Genomic DNA, 16,436 nt, shown 5'->3' on the forward strand with positions numbered 1-16,436 from the left:
TCGACTTTAATTTTCAATATGTTATATAAAAATCCAATAAATGCAAGTATTTCGAATGGGCCAATCATGTATAGAATTGATTCATTAATCGTACAAAATTGAGTGGGCATGGCTAGATGTTCCATACAGATAGTATTATTCAACGGAACAAAGAATATGAGGAATATGGTTTCAAATCCTGACGGAGGACGATTAACCTATTACAAGCCAAGGGGGTATTTCAATTTTCCACTGAAAATAATGAAAATTTAATCAATTTAGCGCAGTTCAGCTGAAAAATATCGTGGTTTTTTTTTAAGTTTACAGTAGGGATGGCATGAATCCTCAAGAAGAATTTACAGTCAGTAATATTTTCCGCCATTTACCTCAAGTAGTTGAACTATTTAAATACAGGGGGCTTTAGTGGGTATCCGATAGAACCGAACATCGACACGGTTGCATTTGCCAATATATTTCAATTTTTTTATATTCGCTGAAAAAATCGCCCACAGACTCTAAAACTGAGCAAAGTGCATCAAAAGGGTGCATTTCGAAGGTGTTTAACCAAAATGTGATTGTGATTAGTGGACAACAGAGCCGCATAACGTTAAAAATGTCCATGGAAGTAGCGTGTGGTCAGCGATTTAGCTGCGAACTCAGCAGCATACATACATAGTCTACATACAGTGGCGTGTGTCCCGAGACCCGAGATTGCATCGAAAGAGGAAGTATAGTGCTCGAGTGCAAGCCAACCAACCAACCAACAAATCGCCAAAACCTTCAACTTAAAAACTGTGCCAAATAAAAAATATAAACATCCTCACCGTAAACCTAACCACAGTGATCACTCGAGCCAGCGCGCATGCTACAGTTACGTATACACTGTAACGTACCGTGTGTTGTAAACAAGTTCGAGGGCGATAACGCTTAACAATGTCCAAATACGAATTGGTGCTTTATCTAACGGCGCAGCTTTTACTGGGTATGTATTTTGTTCTGCTACACTTGCATCTTGCATAGTATTTACGTATGTGTGTGTGTGTATACTTGGCGCCTTAATTGCGAGTGCCGTAGTCAATATTATTTGCATTTTCCCTCATATTTCCCTTGCACCGCCTCTGCTTTGTAGTTGTAGTTTTCCCTGTGTTACCCACACAAAGTACATATTTGGGGCTGCTGGTTACTATTCGCTCGTGGTTCCATAATCCTTTAGAAAAACACTACTTTGATATCACAGTGCATACCCTGGACATGAAGGTAGATTAGAATTGTGTTAACCAATGCAAATTGCAAGTTAAGGAGCCAGTTAAAATGAATAAAGTTGACTGGTATATTTCCGTTGTAACCTATTTGAATTTATAATCTGTACTACTCTTTGTGTGCGGTATAGAAATCCAATGTTTCTCAAATTACAGAGTATCAATCGACAGAATCCGTCAACTGCCAGCTCACTGTGGCCATGTGTGTGTGTGTGTGTGTGAGAGAGAGAATTTCTTTGAATGGATTGCGTTGCATTTGAAACTTGTTGTGTGGGGGCTCGGGAGCGGGGGCTGAACTCTCTCATTCACTCAATCTCTCTCTCTCTCCCATTGCGCTCTCCCTGTTGCTGTTGCTGCTGTTTCCTTTTTCCCCACAAGCGCCACTTTAAACCCATCCCTTTCTGTGTGCATAATGTGCCTGCTTATGTATCTACTTTACTATAAAGCATGCATACTTACACACACACACACACAAACGCATGGGGATACATACATATGTGCATGGGAGCAGGCAGCGATCCGATTACCCCAAAGGACAGTGGGGCATAGACTGGTTTTGGCCGGTGCTAATTTATACTACGAACGATTCAATTTGTAATATGTGTGATTGAGAGATTTATTATTATTTATACCCACAAATATATGGCAAATTTTTATAAATTAGAGAGTGTGGTCCCACTGTGCACGCGTATATCCGTGCGGATACAGCTTGTGGCACGGTAGCTGCATTGGGGTTATGCCCACTCAAAGGCTCTGGGCTGTTGGTGTGTGGCCAGTGGAGCTAATTTCGTACCGAAATGGGGTTGCTCTCAATGGGGTCGTCGGTCCACGGTCCACGGTGTGCGAATGTGATATGTGTACAAAGGATAGGAGGGCGCCTACAAAGAGCTCAGGCTCTGGGGCTGGGGCTGGCGGTCTACTGTGCAGCTAAACATTATTTATCCGCCTTTCAAGTTATTTTAGCCGATAATTCCATTAACTTTGATCTTTGCTTTCATTCTGCTCCCCCCAACAGCCTGCTGCTGTATGCCCCATGGCATCCATGGATCCATTCTGCCCGAGGGACACCACAACATCAACTGCGAGCACTACGACGAGAAGATGTGCAACAAGGAGCAGGATTGCACCGTCCGGATCGAGCGGTGTCAGGTGGAGACGGACAAGTTCCCCAGCTGCTATGTGCTGTGGTCCGCCAACGAGGAAACGGGTGAGCATTAAATGAGGATTGGATGACAGCATACAGGCATTCTGATTGCGGTTTTTTCTCGCACCGTTCCTGCAGGCGCCAAGAAAATCAAAATGAAGGGCTGCTTCACCGACATGCACGAATGCAATCAGACGGAGTGCGTGACCAGCGCGGAGCCCCGGCAGGGCAACATGCACTTTTGCTGCTGCAAGGGATCGCTGTGCAACTCAGACCAGAAGTGGATACCCACAACGACAGAGGCAACGACGCAAGGTGAGTTTTGGGCCCACACGGTGTTCCTGTTTGGAGTTTTGTCATTGCTCTGTTTACCCCAATTTTTTGTACATTTTATTTTCGTATTTTCCGCAACTTGTTTTTTATTGCATCTTCAACTTGCGAGGGGCGTTTGGCTCCCTTGCCCTAGCCACCCAACCATCTGCCATCCGAGGCAGCAGCGTTTTTCGTGCTAACGAACTCTCGACGCGAAGTGGCGCCGCAGCCCCAGCAACCCCAGGAGCAGCATGTGTTGCAATTTCTGCCCTCCCGTGCACGTTCGTGCGCTCTTTTCATTTTTTTTTTTTTTGTATTTTTCATTTCATTTTGGGGTGTTGCTGCCGCTGCTGCAAAGGCGGGCCAGGCCTTTGCCTCGGTTCGAGCGTCTTTTGTGCCCTGCTCTTTGTTGTTTTGTTCTTGGGCTTAGCCCTCTTTTATCTCAAACGAAATGAGCGAAAAAGAGATGCAAAATTGGGGGCGAACTTTCGTTTTTTGGTTCTCGTTTTGCCTTTGAGCAACACCCAACGGGGGCAGGCACATGCACCCTGCCCCAACCACGGGTGCCACTTGAGATGTTGTTCACCTGTGGCAAGCGCTTAAAGCCCTCTTTAATGTACGTGCCATGCTCGTTCGCCATTGCAGTGCCCAAGGAGAAGACGCAGGACGGAAGCGATTTAATATACATATACGTTGGCACTTCGGTGTTTACCGTCCTCATGGTCATACTGGGCATGGGCCTGCTCCTCTATCGGCGTCGCAAGCAGGCCCACTTCAATGAGATACCCACGGTAAGTTCTCAAACCATCCTGCGCCCACCGTATTGCCTCTCAGCTGTAACAAATTCGTTAACAAATTCCATTTTGTCCAGCATGAGGCGGAAATCACCAACTCCTCACCGCTGCTCAGCAATCGTCCAATACAGCTGCTAGAGCAGAAGGCCAGCGGTCGATTTGGCGATGTGTGGCAAGGAAAACTGCTTTCCCAGGATGTGGCCGTGAAAATCTTTCGCATGCAGGAGAAAGAATCGTGGACCACGGAGAACGAGATCTACAAGCTGCCCCGCATGAGTCATCCCAATATTCTGGAGTTCCTGGGCGTGGAGAAGCACATGGACAAGCCGGAGTATTGGCTGATCTCCACCTATCAGCACAACGGATCGCTCTGCGACTACCTTAAGTCGCACACCATTACCTGGCTGGAGTTGGTCCGCATTGCTGAGTCCATGGCTAACGGATTGGCCCATTTACACGAGGAAATTCCTGCCTCGAAGGCCGATGGCCTGAAGCCCTCCATAGCGCATCGGGACTTCAAGTCCAAGAACGTTCTGCTCAAGGGAGATCTGACAGCGTGCATTGCAGACTTTGGCCTGGCCATGATCTTCCAGCCCGGCAAGCCCTGCGGTGACACTCACGGGCAGGTGGGCACGCGCCGTTACATGGCGCCCGAGGTGCTCGAGGGAGCTATAAACTTCAACAGAGACGCCTTTCTGCGCATCGATGTTTATGCCTGTGGCCTGGTCTTGTGGGAGATGGTATCTCGTTGCGACATTGTGGGGCCAGTGGGCGAGTTTCAGCTGCCGTTCGAGGCCGAGCTCGGTCAGCGTCCCACCCTGGACGAGGTGCAGGAGAGCGTGGTGATGAAGAAGCTGCGTCCACGTTTGCTCAACTCATGGCGCGCTCATCCGGTGAGTGCTCGAGACTTGGCTTTTGTCCTGTAATATATTCATAATACTCTGTGATCTTTCCCTAGGGTCTGAGTGTGTTCTGCGACACCATGGAGGAGTGCTGGGATCACGATGCTGAGGCCCGGCTCAGCTCGTCATGCGTGATGGAGCGCTTCTCCCAAATTAACAAGTACCCGTCGACACAGCTGCTCATCAAGAATCACGTCAACATCGATGACGCCAAGGAGTCGACGAACTGCTTATAGAAGCGGTACTAAGTCACAGCCCCAAGGGCAGGGCTGTGACTTGCCAACCAATCAATCGAAAGCCTTTTGCTCAGCAGTCGTTAGTTGATAGTTGGATAATTAAGTGCGATCGCTGGCAAATTGGCAGCATGTTTCGTTTATAGATTTATAGTTTTATAACATCGTCATCAGCAGATATCACACTCACTCGCACCCACATACAGCCATGATCTTGCATCCGTTAGAAGTGAGCTAAGACATACGAGTAAACTAAGCTAAACAGAACAAAGCGGAGCGTTAGACGTTAGACGTTGCTACTTGCAGTAATAGATGTGTTAGTAACTCATCCCACATTGACTTCATTGACTGATAACCGTACATATATACTGATACATATACATATATGCATACATACACGTAACGTAGCTTTTGTTTATCATTTAAAAGTAATATTTGTGCGCAACTGCAAACTGTTGAAATTATTGTCACGCCAAGCCTTTTGATTCTTTCATCGGTTCGTCAACGAACGTCTCTTTTATATTGTTAGCTATCCGGTAGGCTAATTGTTAATTTCTACAACTATTACCTTACCTTTTAAGTTTACATTTAACCCTGTAGTCATAGTGTTTTTATTTCCCGCACACTCTCGTTTGACTTTAATGTGCGTGTGTCTTTCGATGTTGTATTTTGAATAAACAAAAAAATACTTTGAACTCCCTTACGCTTACCATTTGATTTAATCGACTTATTATTTGATTTGCTTCAGTTTTATAGTTGTTGTATTGTTTGAATCGTAGTGCCAACGACCCTCAGAGCTCACTTATGCATGCAAATGTGTAATTATATATGTAATTGTATTCTAATTCTACTGGACAGTACAAGCATCACCTGAAGTTTTCAAATGAAAGTTTCTTTTTAACGAGAATCTAACATAAGCGCATATACATTATATATTATATATATCTACATCTACACCTATACTATATATACACACACACACACAGTTACACACAAAAGCATAGGCACATGGAAACATACGCAGACTTAGGAGGTTTGTGAATAATATGAAGCACACGCTGCATCCATTGTCAGCATTATAATCCATAAACCTATCCAGATCGAACATCGGTAGGGAGGCGAACTTACAACGCAAAACATGTAAAATAAGTAAAAGAAAGAGTCGTCGGGCGATGAGTAAGTATGTTAAATATTATTAAAACGAAAGTAAGTCTTACCATGTTATCATAGGAGGGATGCAGGTGCGACACATGCATCTAGATCTATTAATATTCTGTATATTGTTTGGAAGAGTTGAATGATTTCCTTTGAAATTCTGTTTGCTCAGCGTCAGTTCTTATCAATGGCTAACCGTATGAGGAAGTATCTCTTCATTCTTCATTCATGTAAGATATCAACTACACACAACGCAACACACAACAAAACAACACGAAACAAATCGAAACAAAGCTTCATTACCTGATTTTTTTTGAGCAACTTACAACAACAAAAATAGTTTATTATGCAAAAACAGGATTAATCTTAATAATAGAACGAATTTTGTTATGCTGCATTTAGTTTGTATAATTTCCATTGGTGCTGGAAGATCATGTAACATATTAGCCATGATAAGCCATGATAATAACGGTAATAAGAATCAGTATTCAGAGAGCGAGGAAAACATGAAATATGTTAGTATATTTAATCAAAGTAGTTTGTTACATATCAGAATGCTGCTACATGGGGGGGAAATAAACCAAACGAATACATAGAACAGACCATTTCCAATCGAGTTGCAGAGAAATTTTTATAAAATTATACAAAAGCGAAAACAGAACGCCAATAGAAATTTTTCTATATCTTGTATGCACTTCATAAATCAATAAACAACTGAACAAAAATGAACTCGTGTGAGCGGTCAAATAATGAAAATGTTTTTAAAACATCCCATTTTTCGAATATCATCAGCAAAGTTTTATAAAAACCTATTAGTAAAAAAATTATATACGAATGGATTGCAAGTCATGTTAATGAGAAATTTATATGAATAATAAAAAGATCTTTGATAATAATGGATTTCAAATAAAGTTAAAAATAAGCAAATGTTTGATAAAGAAAAAAATCCCCGGCCACCTGTGTTTTCCTCCAATAAAAAGGCAAATCTTTCCAGCTTTCGTTCCTTTTTTATTACAAATTTCTTCCAATACGAGTATACATGTACATTGTAGTAAATACAGACCATTTGGGTTATATAATTCAACAATACATTTAGGAAAAATCTAGCCTTGAGCTACACATACCACATATACCGATGAATTACAATTATTGTGTAAGAATTGTGTAAGGGTTTGAGTACGGTTTAATGGGGGGTTGGGGAGTTTTTAGAGTTACATCCCGCATCAACTTATCGAACCGAATCGAATCGAACGAATATAGACTGTGGAGTATATAGACTGGCTTAATTCGCCGAAAATAGAAAATATATGTTCGAGTGTGTGTTTTATCTACGTATTTTTTGACTTTGGACCATTTCAGTTTTAGTGCTACATTCGTTCGTGTTCTGTTCTCTGTTCGCTGTTCTTTCCTCTCTTATCAGACTTATCCTTAGCTTCTAGGCTTGTCCTCCGTCAGAGATCTGTGTCTCTATGTCTGGGGAAAAAAATCGATCTCTATCAAATGCAAATTGTATGTAAAGCATTCCATGTCCTGTGCGTTCTGAATGGGTGTATTACTAAAATATATTATATGTATATATCTGTTCAGTATATCTATTAATTTTGTTTGTTTGTTTGTATGTTTCGCACTCTGTATCTGTGTGTATAGTCACCTATATATGTATGCCTCTTATGATATCGAGTATATCTTTATTGGGGGCTCTGTAGCTAGTCGAGCTGTAACTAGGTCTAGGGCTAAACATATAAAGTTTATATAATAGTATATATAATATATAGGTATTAATGTATATAAGTACTTTTTGAGTTTGTACGATATGTTTGTCCTAGGGAGAATAGAATCGCGTTTGAAGAGAAAACGTTGCAATTGGAGATACAAGATACAATATACGAGTGTATGCAGTATGTAGGGACGGTTTCTAGGTTCGTAAAGCGGTCGCACTAGTGGAGAGACTAGCGGGGCAAAGGGGTGGAGTATACAAGAATATAGATAGCACTGTGCAACAGAATCAGACCCATCTCCAATCTTTGGTTCCTTTCTAAAACCTTCGAGTGTTGCTCAGTGTAAGTGTAGTATAAACAGATCTATAGATCGGGGTTCCCTCAGTAGGGGTCTTCATTGCCGCCGGAGGAGACACCGCACTTGGAGCGGAGTATGGCCGCCAGTCGCTGCGTCAGTGGTTCTGTGGGTGACTCCGAGTCGCTGCACGAAGCGGAAGGCACCTTGTTTCCTGCAACAAAGAGTAACTGATCGTCAAATCCCGAACTGCGATGCATTTGGGGCCACTCACCATTGCTAACATCCAGATCTGTGGCCGTGGTGTCCTTGAGGCCAAAGCTCAGGCTGATTGGAACAATGTCGTCCTCCTCTTCCAGCAGCAGACTCGAGTAGGAGTGGGTGGTGTTGTCGCTGCGCCCGCCTCCGCCGCTCGACGAGTTGCGCGAGGAGCCCGAGTCATTGTGGCTGTGGGAATGAGAGTGGGAGTGGGAGTGCGGCACGGCCAGGCCATCGACAGCAGCTAGATCCTGCTGCTCATCGATCGGCAGCTCAAAGTCATCGCCACTGCTGCTGCTCTCCTCCTCGCCCTCCACATCCACATTGTCAATTTCATCGTCACCCCAGCCGTTGTCCTCCTCGGAACAGTTGTTGCTACTGTCACTCCCGTCGCCATCGCCATCGCCGTCGCCATCGCCGTCGCCTTCAGCATCAGATTCATGTAGGTCCAGGGCCAGTTCGGCTGATGAAGATTTATTGTAGTTCTCGTCGCTGTCGCTGGACGCGGCTACTGTGGCACAGGAGAGAGGATTAATTCACTATTCTCGCGGTTGGCTACCAGCTCACTCACCTCCCCGCAGCTTGTCCAGGATGAGGGGATAGAACTCCTTTGCCGTGCTGTTGTTGGGCTCGTATTGGAGGACTAAACAGCAGGAAAATATATATTATAAGTGCACTCTAGAAATACCTTTTCTGTACTCACTCAATTTGCAATATTTCAATGCCTTTTTGTAGTCCTTGAGCATGACGGCGGACAGGAACTGCAGGAGAAACAACGCACAATATACTTATATATCAAACAATATAGCGAATGCCATCAAATCCCTTTTGAAAGTCTCATAACATCTCAATAACAATGGCTGCCTCCTGCTCCTACATCCTGCCTGCCCTGTTCCACTGGCCCACATCGGGCGGAGTGGAGGACAAAAAAGTTGACTCTTCTAAAAGTTGAATGCGCTCGAAAGCAATTTATTAGCAATCAATACGCTGGAATGCAGAGCAAGAGGGTGCAACGCTCGGTCGCGTAATCCTTCTGAAAGGACTTAAAATTAAATCCCCAATCTCTGCTGGCAGTGCAGCAATTTGCATTTGCATAAGTTCTGTTGCGTCTTAGTACCCTTGCCAAGGGCCAGAAGTGTGCCCCACTCAGGTAATCAGATAGGGGTAGTCAAGGCTGCAGCGAATAGCACAAAGAGGGGCTACCTACGACTCATCCGCTCTGATGAACGTACATATATTACTTGTGATTAGGGGTACAGGGTTTAGAAATATTCTTGATCTCTTTTGGTAACAAAATCTGATGGTTTCTTAGCTACGATTCTTTTCCCCAACGTTGTTGGGTATATACTCGTACAGATCGATATTCTGTTCTGTATATGCATTACCTCAGCGAGAAACTCAGTGGGGGCGGATATACTCTCGTCCGCATCTGTGTACTCGGACAGGCTCTGGCTGAGGTCCTCGCTGGAAGCGGAAGTTGGCAGAGTGGACGCCGATGCAGCTGCAGCAGCGGCGGCTCCGTTCATTATGTTTATGTTATTTGCTGTGGCCAACGTTGTGGGGCAGCCGGCTGCCGCCCCTCCACCTCCACCTCCTGCTGCTACTGCTGTCGAGTTTGTGGTTGGGGCAACACCTGCTCCCATCGGGGCATTATCGTTGTCCGTGTGGCTGCTGTTGGGCTTGACCGCATAGACGCCATTGCCATTCGACTTGTCCATGTAGAGAAGCTAAACAGGGGGGATTACGAAAGAAATACTAGTCATAGGATGTTACATTAGGTAATGAGCTCTACTTACATTTGACATGATCGCTGGGTATTATCTTTTTATTTCGAGTATTCTTACTTCTTTATTGGGGCATTCTCAAGTGATGGTCTGAAAAAAGAGTTGAAAAAGAGTGAAATTTAAAGTTTGAATAGATCTTGATTGGCCTTTGATGAATGCTTGGGACTGCAGCAAACGCTCCGAGTCCCGAGGCATATCCCTAATTGGATTGCCTCACCTTCGACCTTTCCAGGACAGGAATGGACTTTGTAAAATGCTAAAAGTCAAATGCTAATTTCACTTCTTTCGGATCAGAGCAGACACTCGCTTTCTGGCCCTGACGTGGTCTGGTGGCAGCGCAGCCGAGCCGGATTCCCCCCTGGGGGGCTTCTTTGCTCAACTAGTGGTATAAGGCTGCTCGACACGCGAACAAACGAGTATTTGCATGACTGTGGGCTCCGCTCTGTGGGGCATGTGTGAGAAGTGGAAATGTACAAAATTGTTGGCGTTGTTTTCTGCCCGTTTAATTGGCGCGCGACATGCGCCACGCCTGGAGGTATGCAACGAATGTTTGCTTCTGCAGACACACTCGTACTCTCTCCGTTGTACTATCTGTCTGCCCCATTCAATAATTGAAAGTTATGTGTGGCTCTGAGTAGAGTACTCTTTTTTTCCGGGGTCTTGCCGCAAAGTGTCAAGGCCCCTTGGCCCATCATTAAAACCAATAAATTTGCTTTACCGCTTGACAAGCGGATGATTTACTTAACTGACTTTGCTCTGGGTCTGGCAGGATCTGACTGTAAAATCAATATCTATAATGGCATATCTGTCGACGTGCTGACGTTCCTGAAATTGCTTGTTTACTTTTCTCCGTTCCGTACAATGTCCGGTCCAAATGGCACTTAATTGTATTTTATACCCAATGCATTGAATCCTAATTGCTTCGTTCCTCGTCTGTGTCTATGTCTGGGTCTGGTTCTGGGTCTGGGTCTGGGGCTCTCTTTCCCCCTTTAACTCCAATGTCATTCTGCCTGTCGCTTTGGTCTCTCTCAGGGCCTGTCTTTATAAACAACACGTCAGTCACTCAATTGTCTGTGATTTGTTTGCTTTTCGGTTGATCCTCTTCCACGTTTTTGGCCTTTTCAAATGTCAGACATGTCTGTGCCGGCTAGGCGACCAGCCGTCACAGAAAGTCTATCCAAAACTTGTTTCCTTTCTATATATACATATGTATGTACATAGTATATAGTAGTTCATTTACAAGTTGGCTAAAACTTCCTGAACATGTTGCTCTTTGGTTATGATTTGCAGCGAACAATTTTTAAAGAGAAAGACTTTGGATTTTCTCGCCATGTGCTAAAGTTCTCACGACAGTTTCAGTTCTGTGGTGGCTTCTCCTTAGTTCATTTAGAACTAGTGGAATAACTAATTTCGAAACAACTTCTAATACGTGAAGTTCGAGGAGGAGAAAAGTTTTTCAAATGGATTTTCTCCAGAGATTACTAACTTTATTGTTTTTGTTCAACAGCAAGAAAGCTTTCGCTGAACTTTACTTACGAGAAAAAGAGGTGTTCCATTGAATCTGGGCGATCCTGAACACGTGGTTTGCAGCGTAACGAAACCATTTTCATTTGCATAATTAATATGTCTGCGGGGAAATTGAATTTCCATTGCTGGCCACTCACCTCTCCCCAAGCAGAAGGCAACACCGAAAGCAACCCTTTCAGAACGAACCAAATTTAAAGTCAGCGAACCGGAAAGTTATATGTACATACATATATGGATGTACATACATATATGTATCTATGTGTGTATTTACGGGTAGTCGGAAGTACTTGTATGTGGTGGTATGTGATGGGGTCAGATGGCGTCCACAGTGCAGTAAAATTGCATAAAAAGTCATTACAGTTACTGCATTTCGGTTGTCCAGTTTGAAAATGTAGCGAATAATTTATAACAAACACTTAAAAGCGACGGCGCGGCGATACGAATCCGAGGCTCGAACGTTTGCCAAATTGCCGCCCGGTTGGGGCTTATTTAGGCCCAAACAACATGCAATATGTAACTGTTCGGCCGATGGCAGTCCTGGCACTCTCCGGCTGCCAACAACCAACCCAAGGAACAGGGAAAGCCGTCTAAACCGAAGGTCCTTGCCATTGGCTATTCAGCCAAAGTTAGCCAGGACACGAGCCGTTAATGAGTTTTCCAGAAAATACTACAAAGAATGCTCCATCATTGCCGGTGTCCAATGCTGAAATTTGTCAATAAAAGCAGAATTTATGATGAGGTGCAACGAAACGACTTTACAAACTGTAGTAACATTTCGTTTTTATTTATACACTATACAGATATCCCTAGTGTACGTTTCGGCACCTTCCTTAGACTTGGAACAGAGACGAGAGATGGAACTGCGGCCAAATTGCCGAATTACAATGATCGCCCAAACGGTTGTTCTCGTTAGCTGCTGCCGAAATTACGTTTTCGGCACTTTGAGTGGCTGCCAAGCGTTGGCCATAGAACTGCTTTTCCCCCCTATATATACATATATGTATAGTAGGACTGAAGCTGTTTAAAAAGTACCTCGAAAGCTGTCATCAAGCTATAACTATTATGATTTTCATTGAAAGTTTTACCATTTAAGATGTGTAGTTGTAAAAAAGTTCCTGAAATTTCCGTACATCATCGAAATGAAATGGAAATGATGTGAGCGAACCAAAAAGGTTCAGTTTTTGTACAACTTTTCCCGCAATAGTACTTTCATTTTCTTTTGCTGGAAAAGCTCGTGAAATTCTACAAACTGAAATGAAATGAAAACTTTAACGACCGTTTATGGAAATACCAAACTTCTTTAGCAACGTCTGTATGTATAAGGTTCTTCCGGTTTAAAGAAACTTTAAGATGTGCTGAAACGAAAAGCGTATTCTGTCAAAAGGAGAGCAATTTAAAGCTGCACTTTTTGCGGTTCTCCCACTTTCATATTTCATCGTTTCCAGGCAAAGAAAATTTACAAAAAAGGGAAAAACTTTCCCCCACAATACTCTCTAGCGGACCAAAAAGTTGTCTATGAAAAGTTGGATTTGCCACCACCGCACACCATGCAAGGACGGGGGCAATAAGCGGTTTGTTGTGGTCATTGCCTTTATATGAATTGCAATCGATATTCAGAGGCGGCTGATTGGATGGTATCTATTCGACTATCGCCGAGCTGAATGCGGCTTAGATGGCCAATGAAGCGGCAAATAAGCAATTATGATACTTTACAGCTACCACATACACACATGAATGTGGAACACCTCTGACAGGCGGGCTTATGTGGCGCATACGCAATATTTCCTTGGCTGGGCTTCCTTTGAGGTTTCCTGAATCCAACGAAATCCCAATGTAAAAGTCCCATACAATAGAACCAAACAATGCGGGTTTTCAGGAGAATATTGCGCATTGTCAGTGCGTGGTTTTGTTATTCGTCCTTATGAGCGTGCAATGTAGATAGTATATAAATGTGTGTGGGCTTAGTATATGGTTCACATCGTAGGTATTTGTGCCGACTTGATGCACTCACCCAGTAGGCACCTCAGCTGGGCCACATCCACTATACCATGAGCCACTCATACTCGCATTCATTCACCGAGCCACGCCGCATAAGTCGCTCAAGTGGTAATTAAAATTATACCAACAAAGCGACAGCTCTAGGGCTAAGAAAGAGTGACCAGGGGGGGGGGGGGGTGAGGGTGAAAGCCTGATGGAGCCCCTGGGTGTCACAGAAAGCAAAGCGGAAACGTTGTGACCAAGAGAGTCTCTCTGCTGATGGCTGCGAGTCTTCGAGCTTGGGTTCTACTTGCTGTATTGCCGTGGCATACACGCTAACAAGTTGCGGCTGTTCACACACATTCAAAGGCCCACATAGCCATGCATAGCATGCACTAAAAGCAAGTGAATCGACTAAGTCGAGGGATTCGACAATGAGATACCCATTAGGAAGTAGATTGCAGGTTTTAGTAAACGATATATCTTATGATATGAAACGTATTACAGTTCTTGAGGGGTTTTTCTCGATTCACAGATCGGGGAGTTTGAGAGTTCTCTAAGAGAGCAATATCGATTGCTTTCTTCTGTATGTTACATAGATTTCTTGGAACACATTATACCCCTTGTACTTGTACGACACGAGAACGGTGGATAAAAATACTCATACATATGCGCTTTGACAAGTTGAAATATTTATGAGTGCCCGTCGACTCGACCTAAAGACGCTGGTGACAAGCCAAGAAGAGCCTGAAACAAAAACGAGTACACAAAAAAAGAAAACAATAATGAAAAGAATACTAAAAATACTACCTACACATATGCATACAAACGTACCTAAGTATGTATGTACATGCGAGTATATATTTTTAATTTCTAAACTACAGTTAGTCATTGAAATATGTATTTAGACACAATTTTGGGAGACCAATTTCAATGGTTACATTATCATCAGCGACTAATTGTTTATATAAATTGAATTATAGAATCGTTCCAACTTTTGCATTTAAGCCTGCGTCAAATACATGAAGATAAAGCGGTGTCTTGCAGTGTGCCTCACATAATTCCTGAGTCTTATATCTATTTGAACCAAATGCGATGCAATTTAATACGGTCCTTTCACATCGTTCCGTTGAGTCGTCGTAGTAGAAGACGGCGTGCCTCCTGTCACAATCACCCGTGCCAAAGGGCTTGCCAACGCAATCGGGACTTATCGCCTCCAACAGGGTGAAGGAAATCGCGAGCAAGATCGCCAGCAGTTTCATGTTCGACATCGTTTCAAAAGCAAATCCAGACAAAACGATTCTGAATCAGAATTTCTGATGAAGCAAGTAAGGTCTGTGACTATTGGAACTAATTTGTAACTTAGTTAATACGCTTTTTCAGCCAGAAACTTGATTCATTTTACACGTAATTTTTTTAAATAATACAGGGTGATGTTCCTCCTCCCACTATTCTGTACTCAGCCGTCACCATCAGAGTACGATCATACATATATGATCGGAAGCACTTGTATGGCGTCTACTAACTGGATGCAAACTGGAACTGATTTTTCCCGAAACTATACATAATCCTAGCAGTATATGGATGAACACCTCTCGGTCTTCTCGGCTGATCGTTTAGTGCATCATTAAAAATACTCTACTGAGCAGAAACTTTCGAGTACTCTGCATTTTCCTGCGGCAACCGTTGCCGCCTTCGAGTGGCAAAAATTAAGTACATACGAGTATGCATGTTTGTATGTACATATGTATATAATGCACAAAAAATTAAAATTGCAAAAATAGGAGGAAGATGGTGAAGCTTCCGCCAAGGGTGAATTCTAGTGCGTCTGGAAGGGACGGGGAGAGTCTGCCATAAATTGTATAGACTTGCTGACAGGGCAGAGTCGCCTACCTTCAAATATTTACGAGTTGTGGCACCTCCTCGCGGCTGCCACCTGGTTAATGCATCCTCCAGCCTCGCTCTTTCGCTACTGCGTTGTTGGTAAGTCCCAGGCTTAATTAGCAGCAGGTCCCCGGACTGTCCTCGAATTAAAGATTCAGCGGTGAGGGGGAAAACTAATTAACGGTTAGCGCGTGTGTTTTTCTCGGCTACTATGCAGCTGGGGCTGGAAACTTTTCGACTGCCCAACTGTTTCTGACGCGCTTTTAACACACACACAAAAGCCCAGCGACTGGTTCTTCGGTTTTCGCTTATGGTTCAATTTGTTGCACAATTTCTTGGAAAATAATCTTTGTTGCAGCGGAAAATGGAAACACTTTTTCTCCTTGCTAGGGCCAAAACTGTTCCGTCTTACTGCGTCGCAGTTTCGCTTTATTAACAGGAGTCGACGACTGAGCGAAATGTCCTTTTTATACACACTTGTTCGCTTTTGCTTTGCCAAGGCGAGAGCTTTTGGGGCTCTCTCCTTCTCTAGCTTCCTGTATCTCGGGGTTTGTTATACCCATTATCAAAATGAGTATTGGGGTATATTAGATTTGTGGTAAAAGTGGATGTGTGTAACGTCCAGAAGGAATCGTTTCCGACCCCATAAAGTATATATATTCTTGATCAGCATCAATAGCCGAGTCGATTGAGCCATGTCTGTCTGTCCGTCCGTCCGTCTGTCCGTCTGTCCGTCCCCTTCAGCGCCTAATGCTCAAAGACTATAAGAGCTAGGGTAACGATGTTTTGGATCCAGACTTCAGTGATATGTCACTGCTACAAAAATATTTCAAAACTTTGCCCCGCCCACTTCCGCCCCCACAAAGGGCGAAAATCTGTGGCATCCACAATTTCGACGATACGAGAAAACTAATCGCAGAATCGTAGAAGATGACTCTATCTTCTAGAGTGCAAAATCTGAACCAGATCGTATAATTAATATAGCCAGAATCAAGAAAACAATTTCACTCTTTCTCGCTCTGTCTCTCTCTAACACACAGGTTTCATGGTCGGTTTTGCCAATTGCAAAATATGAGTTCCAGGATCTCAGAACCCATAAGAGCTAGAGCAACCAAATTTGGTATCCACACTCCTGTGATATCGGACCTTGACCGTTTTGTATCAAAATTTCGACACACCCCCTTCCGCCCCCGCAAAGGACGAAAATCTGGGGCA

General features: G+C 43.7%; 2 protein-coding genes across 3 annotated transcripts; one reads left to right on the forward strand and one right to left on the reverse strand.

The window, feature by feature from the left end:
• The first annotated feature begins 398 nt into the window (after positions 1-398).
• put (activin A receptor type 2 punt) lies at positions 399-5,340 on the forward strand. The gene is made up of 6 exons (XM_001358437.4): positions 399-961; positions 2,254-2,445; positions 2,521-2,697; positions 3,340-3,485; positions 3,566-4,381; positions 4,447-5,340. The coding sequence occupies exons 1-6, from the start codon at positions 913-915 to the stop codon at positions 4,624-4,626; spliced, it is 1,560 nt and encodes a 519-aa protein (XP_001358474.3). The 5' UTR covers positions 399-912; the 3' UTR covers positions 4,627-5,340.
• A 1,787-nt stretch (positions 5,341-7,127) lies between these two features.
• LOC4801368 (dentin sialophosphoprotein) lies at positions 7,128-15,707 on the reverse strand. 2 transcript variants are annotated; one of them, XM_033380183.1, is made up of 7 exons: positions 15,231-15,707; positions 9,846-9,923; positions 9,435-9,776; positions 8,753-8,810; positions 8,621-8,692; positions 8,066-8,557; positions 7,128-8,005 (listed from the first exon to the last, which is right to left on the reverse strand). In XM_033380183.1, the coding sequence occupies exons 2-7, from the start codon at positions 9,852-9,854 to the stop codon at positions 7,878-7,880; spliced, it is 1,101 nt and encodes a 366-aa protein (XP_033236074.1). In that variant the 5' UTR covers positions 9,855-9,923; positions 15,231-15,707; the 3' UTR covers positions 7,128-7,877. The 2 variants fall into 2 exon arrangements, with proteins under 2 accessions (XP_033236074.1, XP_001358475.3); XM_001358438.4 differs by having other exon boundaries at positions 8,066-8,560.
• Between the last annotated feature and the right edge of the window lie 729 nt (positions 15,708-16,436).

This window comes from Drosophila pseudoobscura, chromosome 2, assembly GCF_009870125.1.
Source record: "Drosophila pseudoobscura strain MV-25-SWS-2005 chromosome 2, UCI_Dpse_MV25, whole genome shotgun sequence".
In the NCBI taxonomy this organism is placed as follows: Eukaryota; Metazoa; Arthropoda; class Insecta; order Diptera; family Drosophilidae; genus Drosophila; species Drosophila pseudoobscura.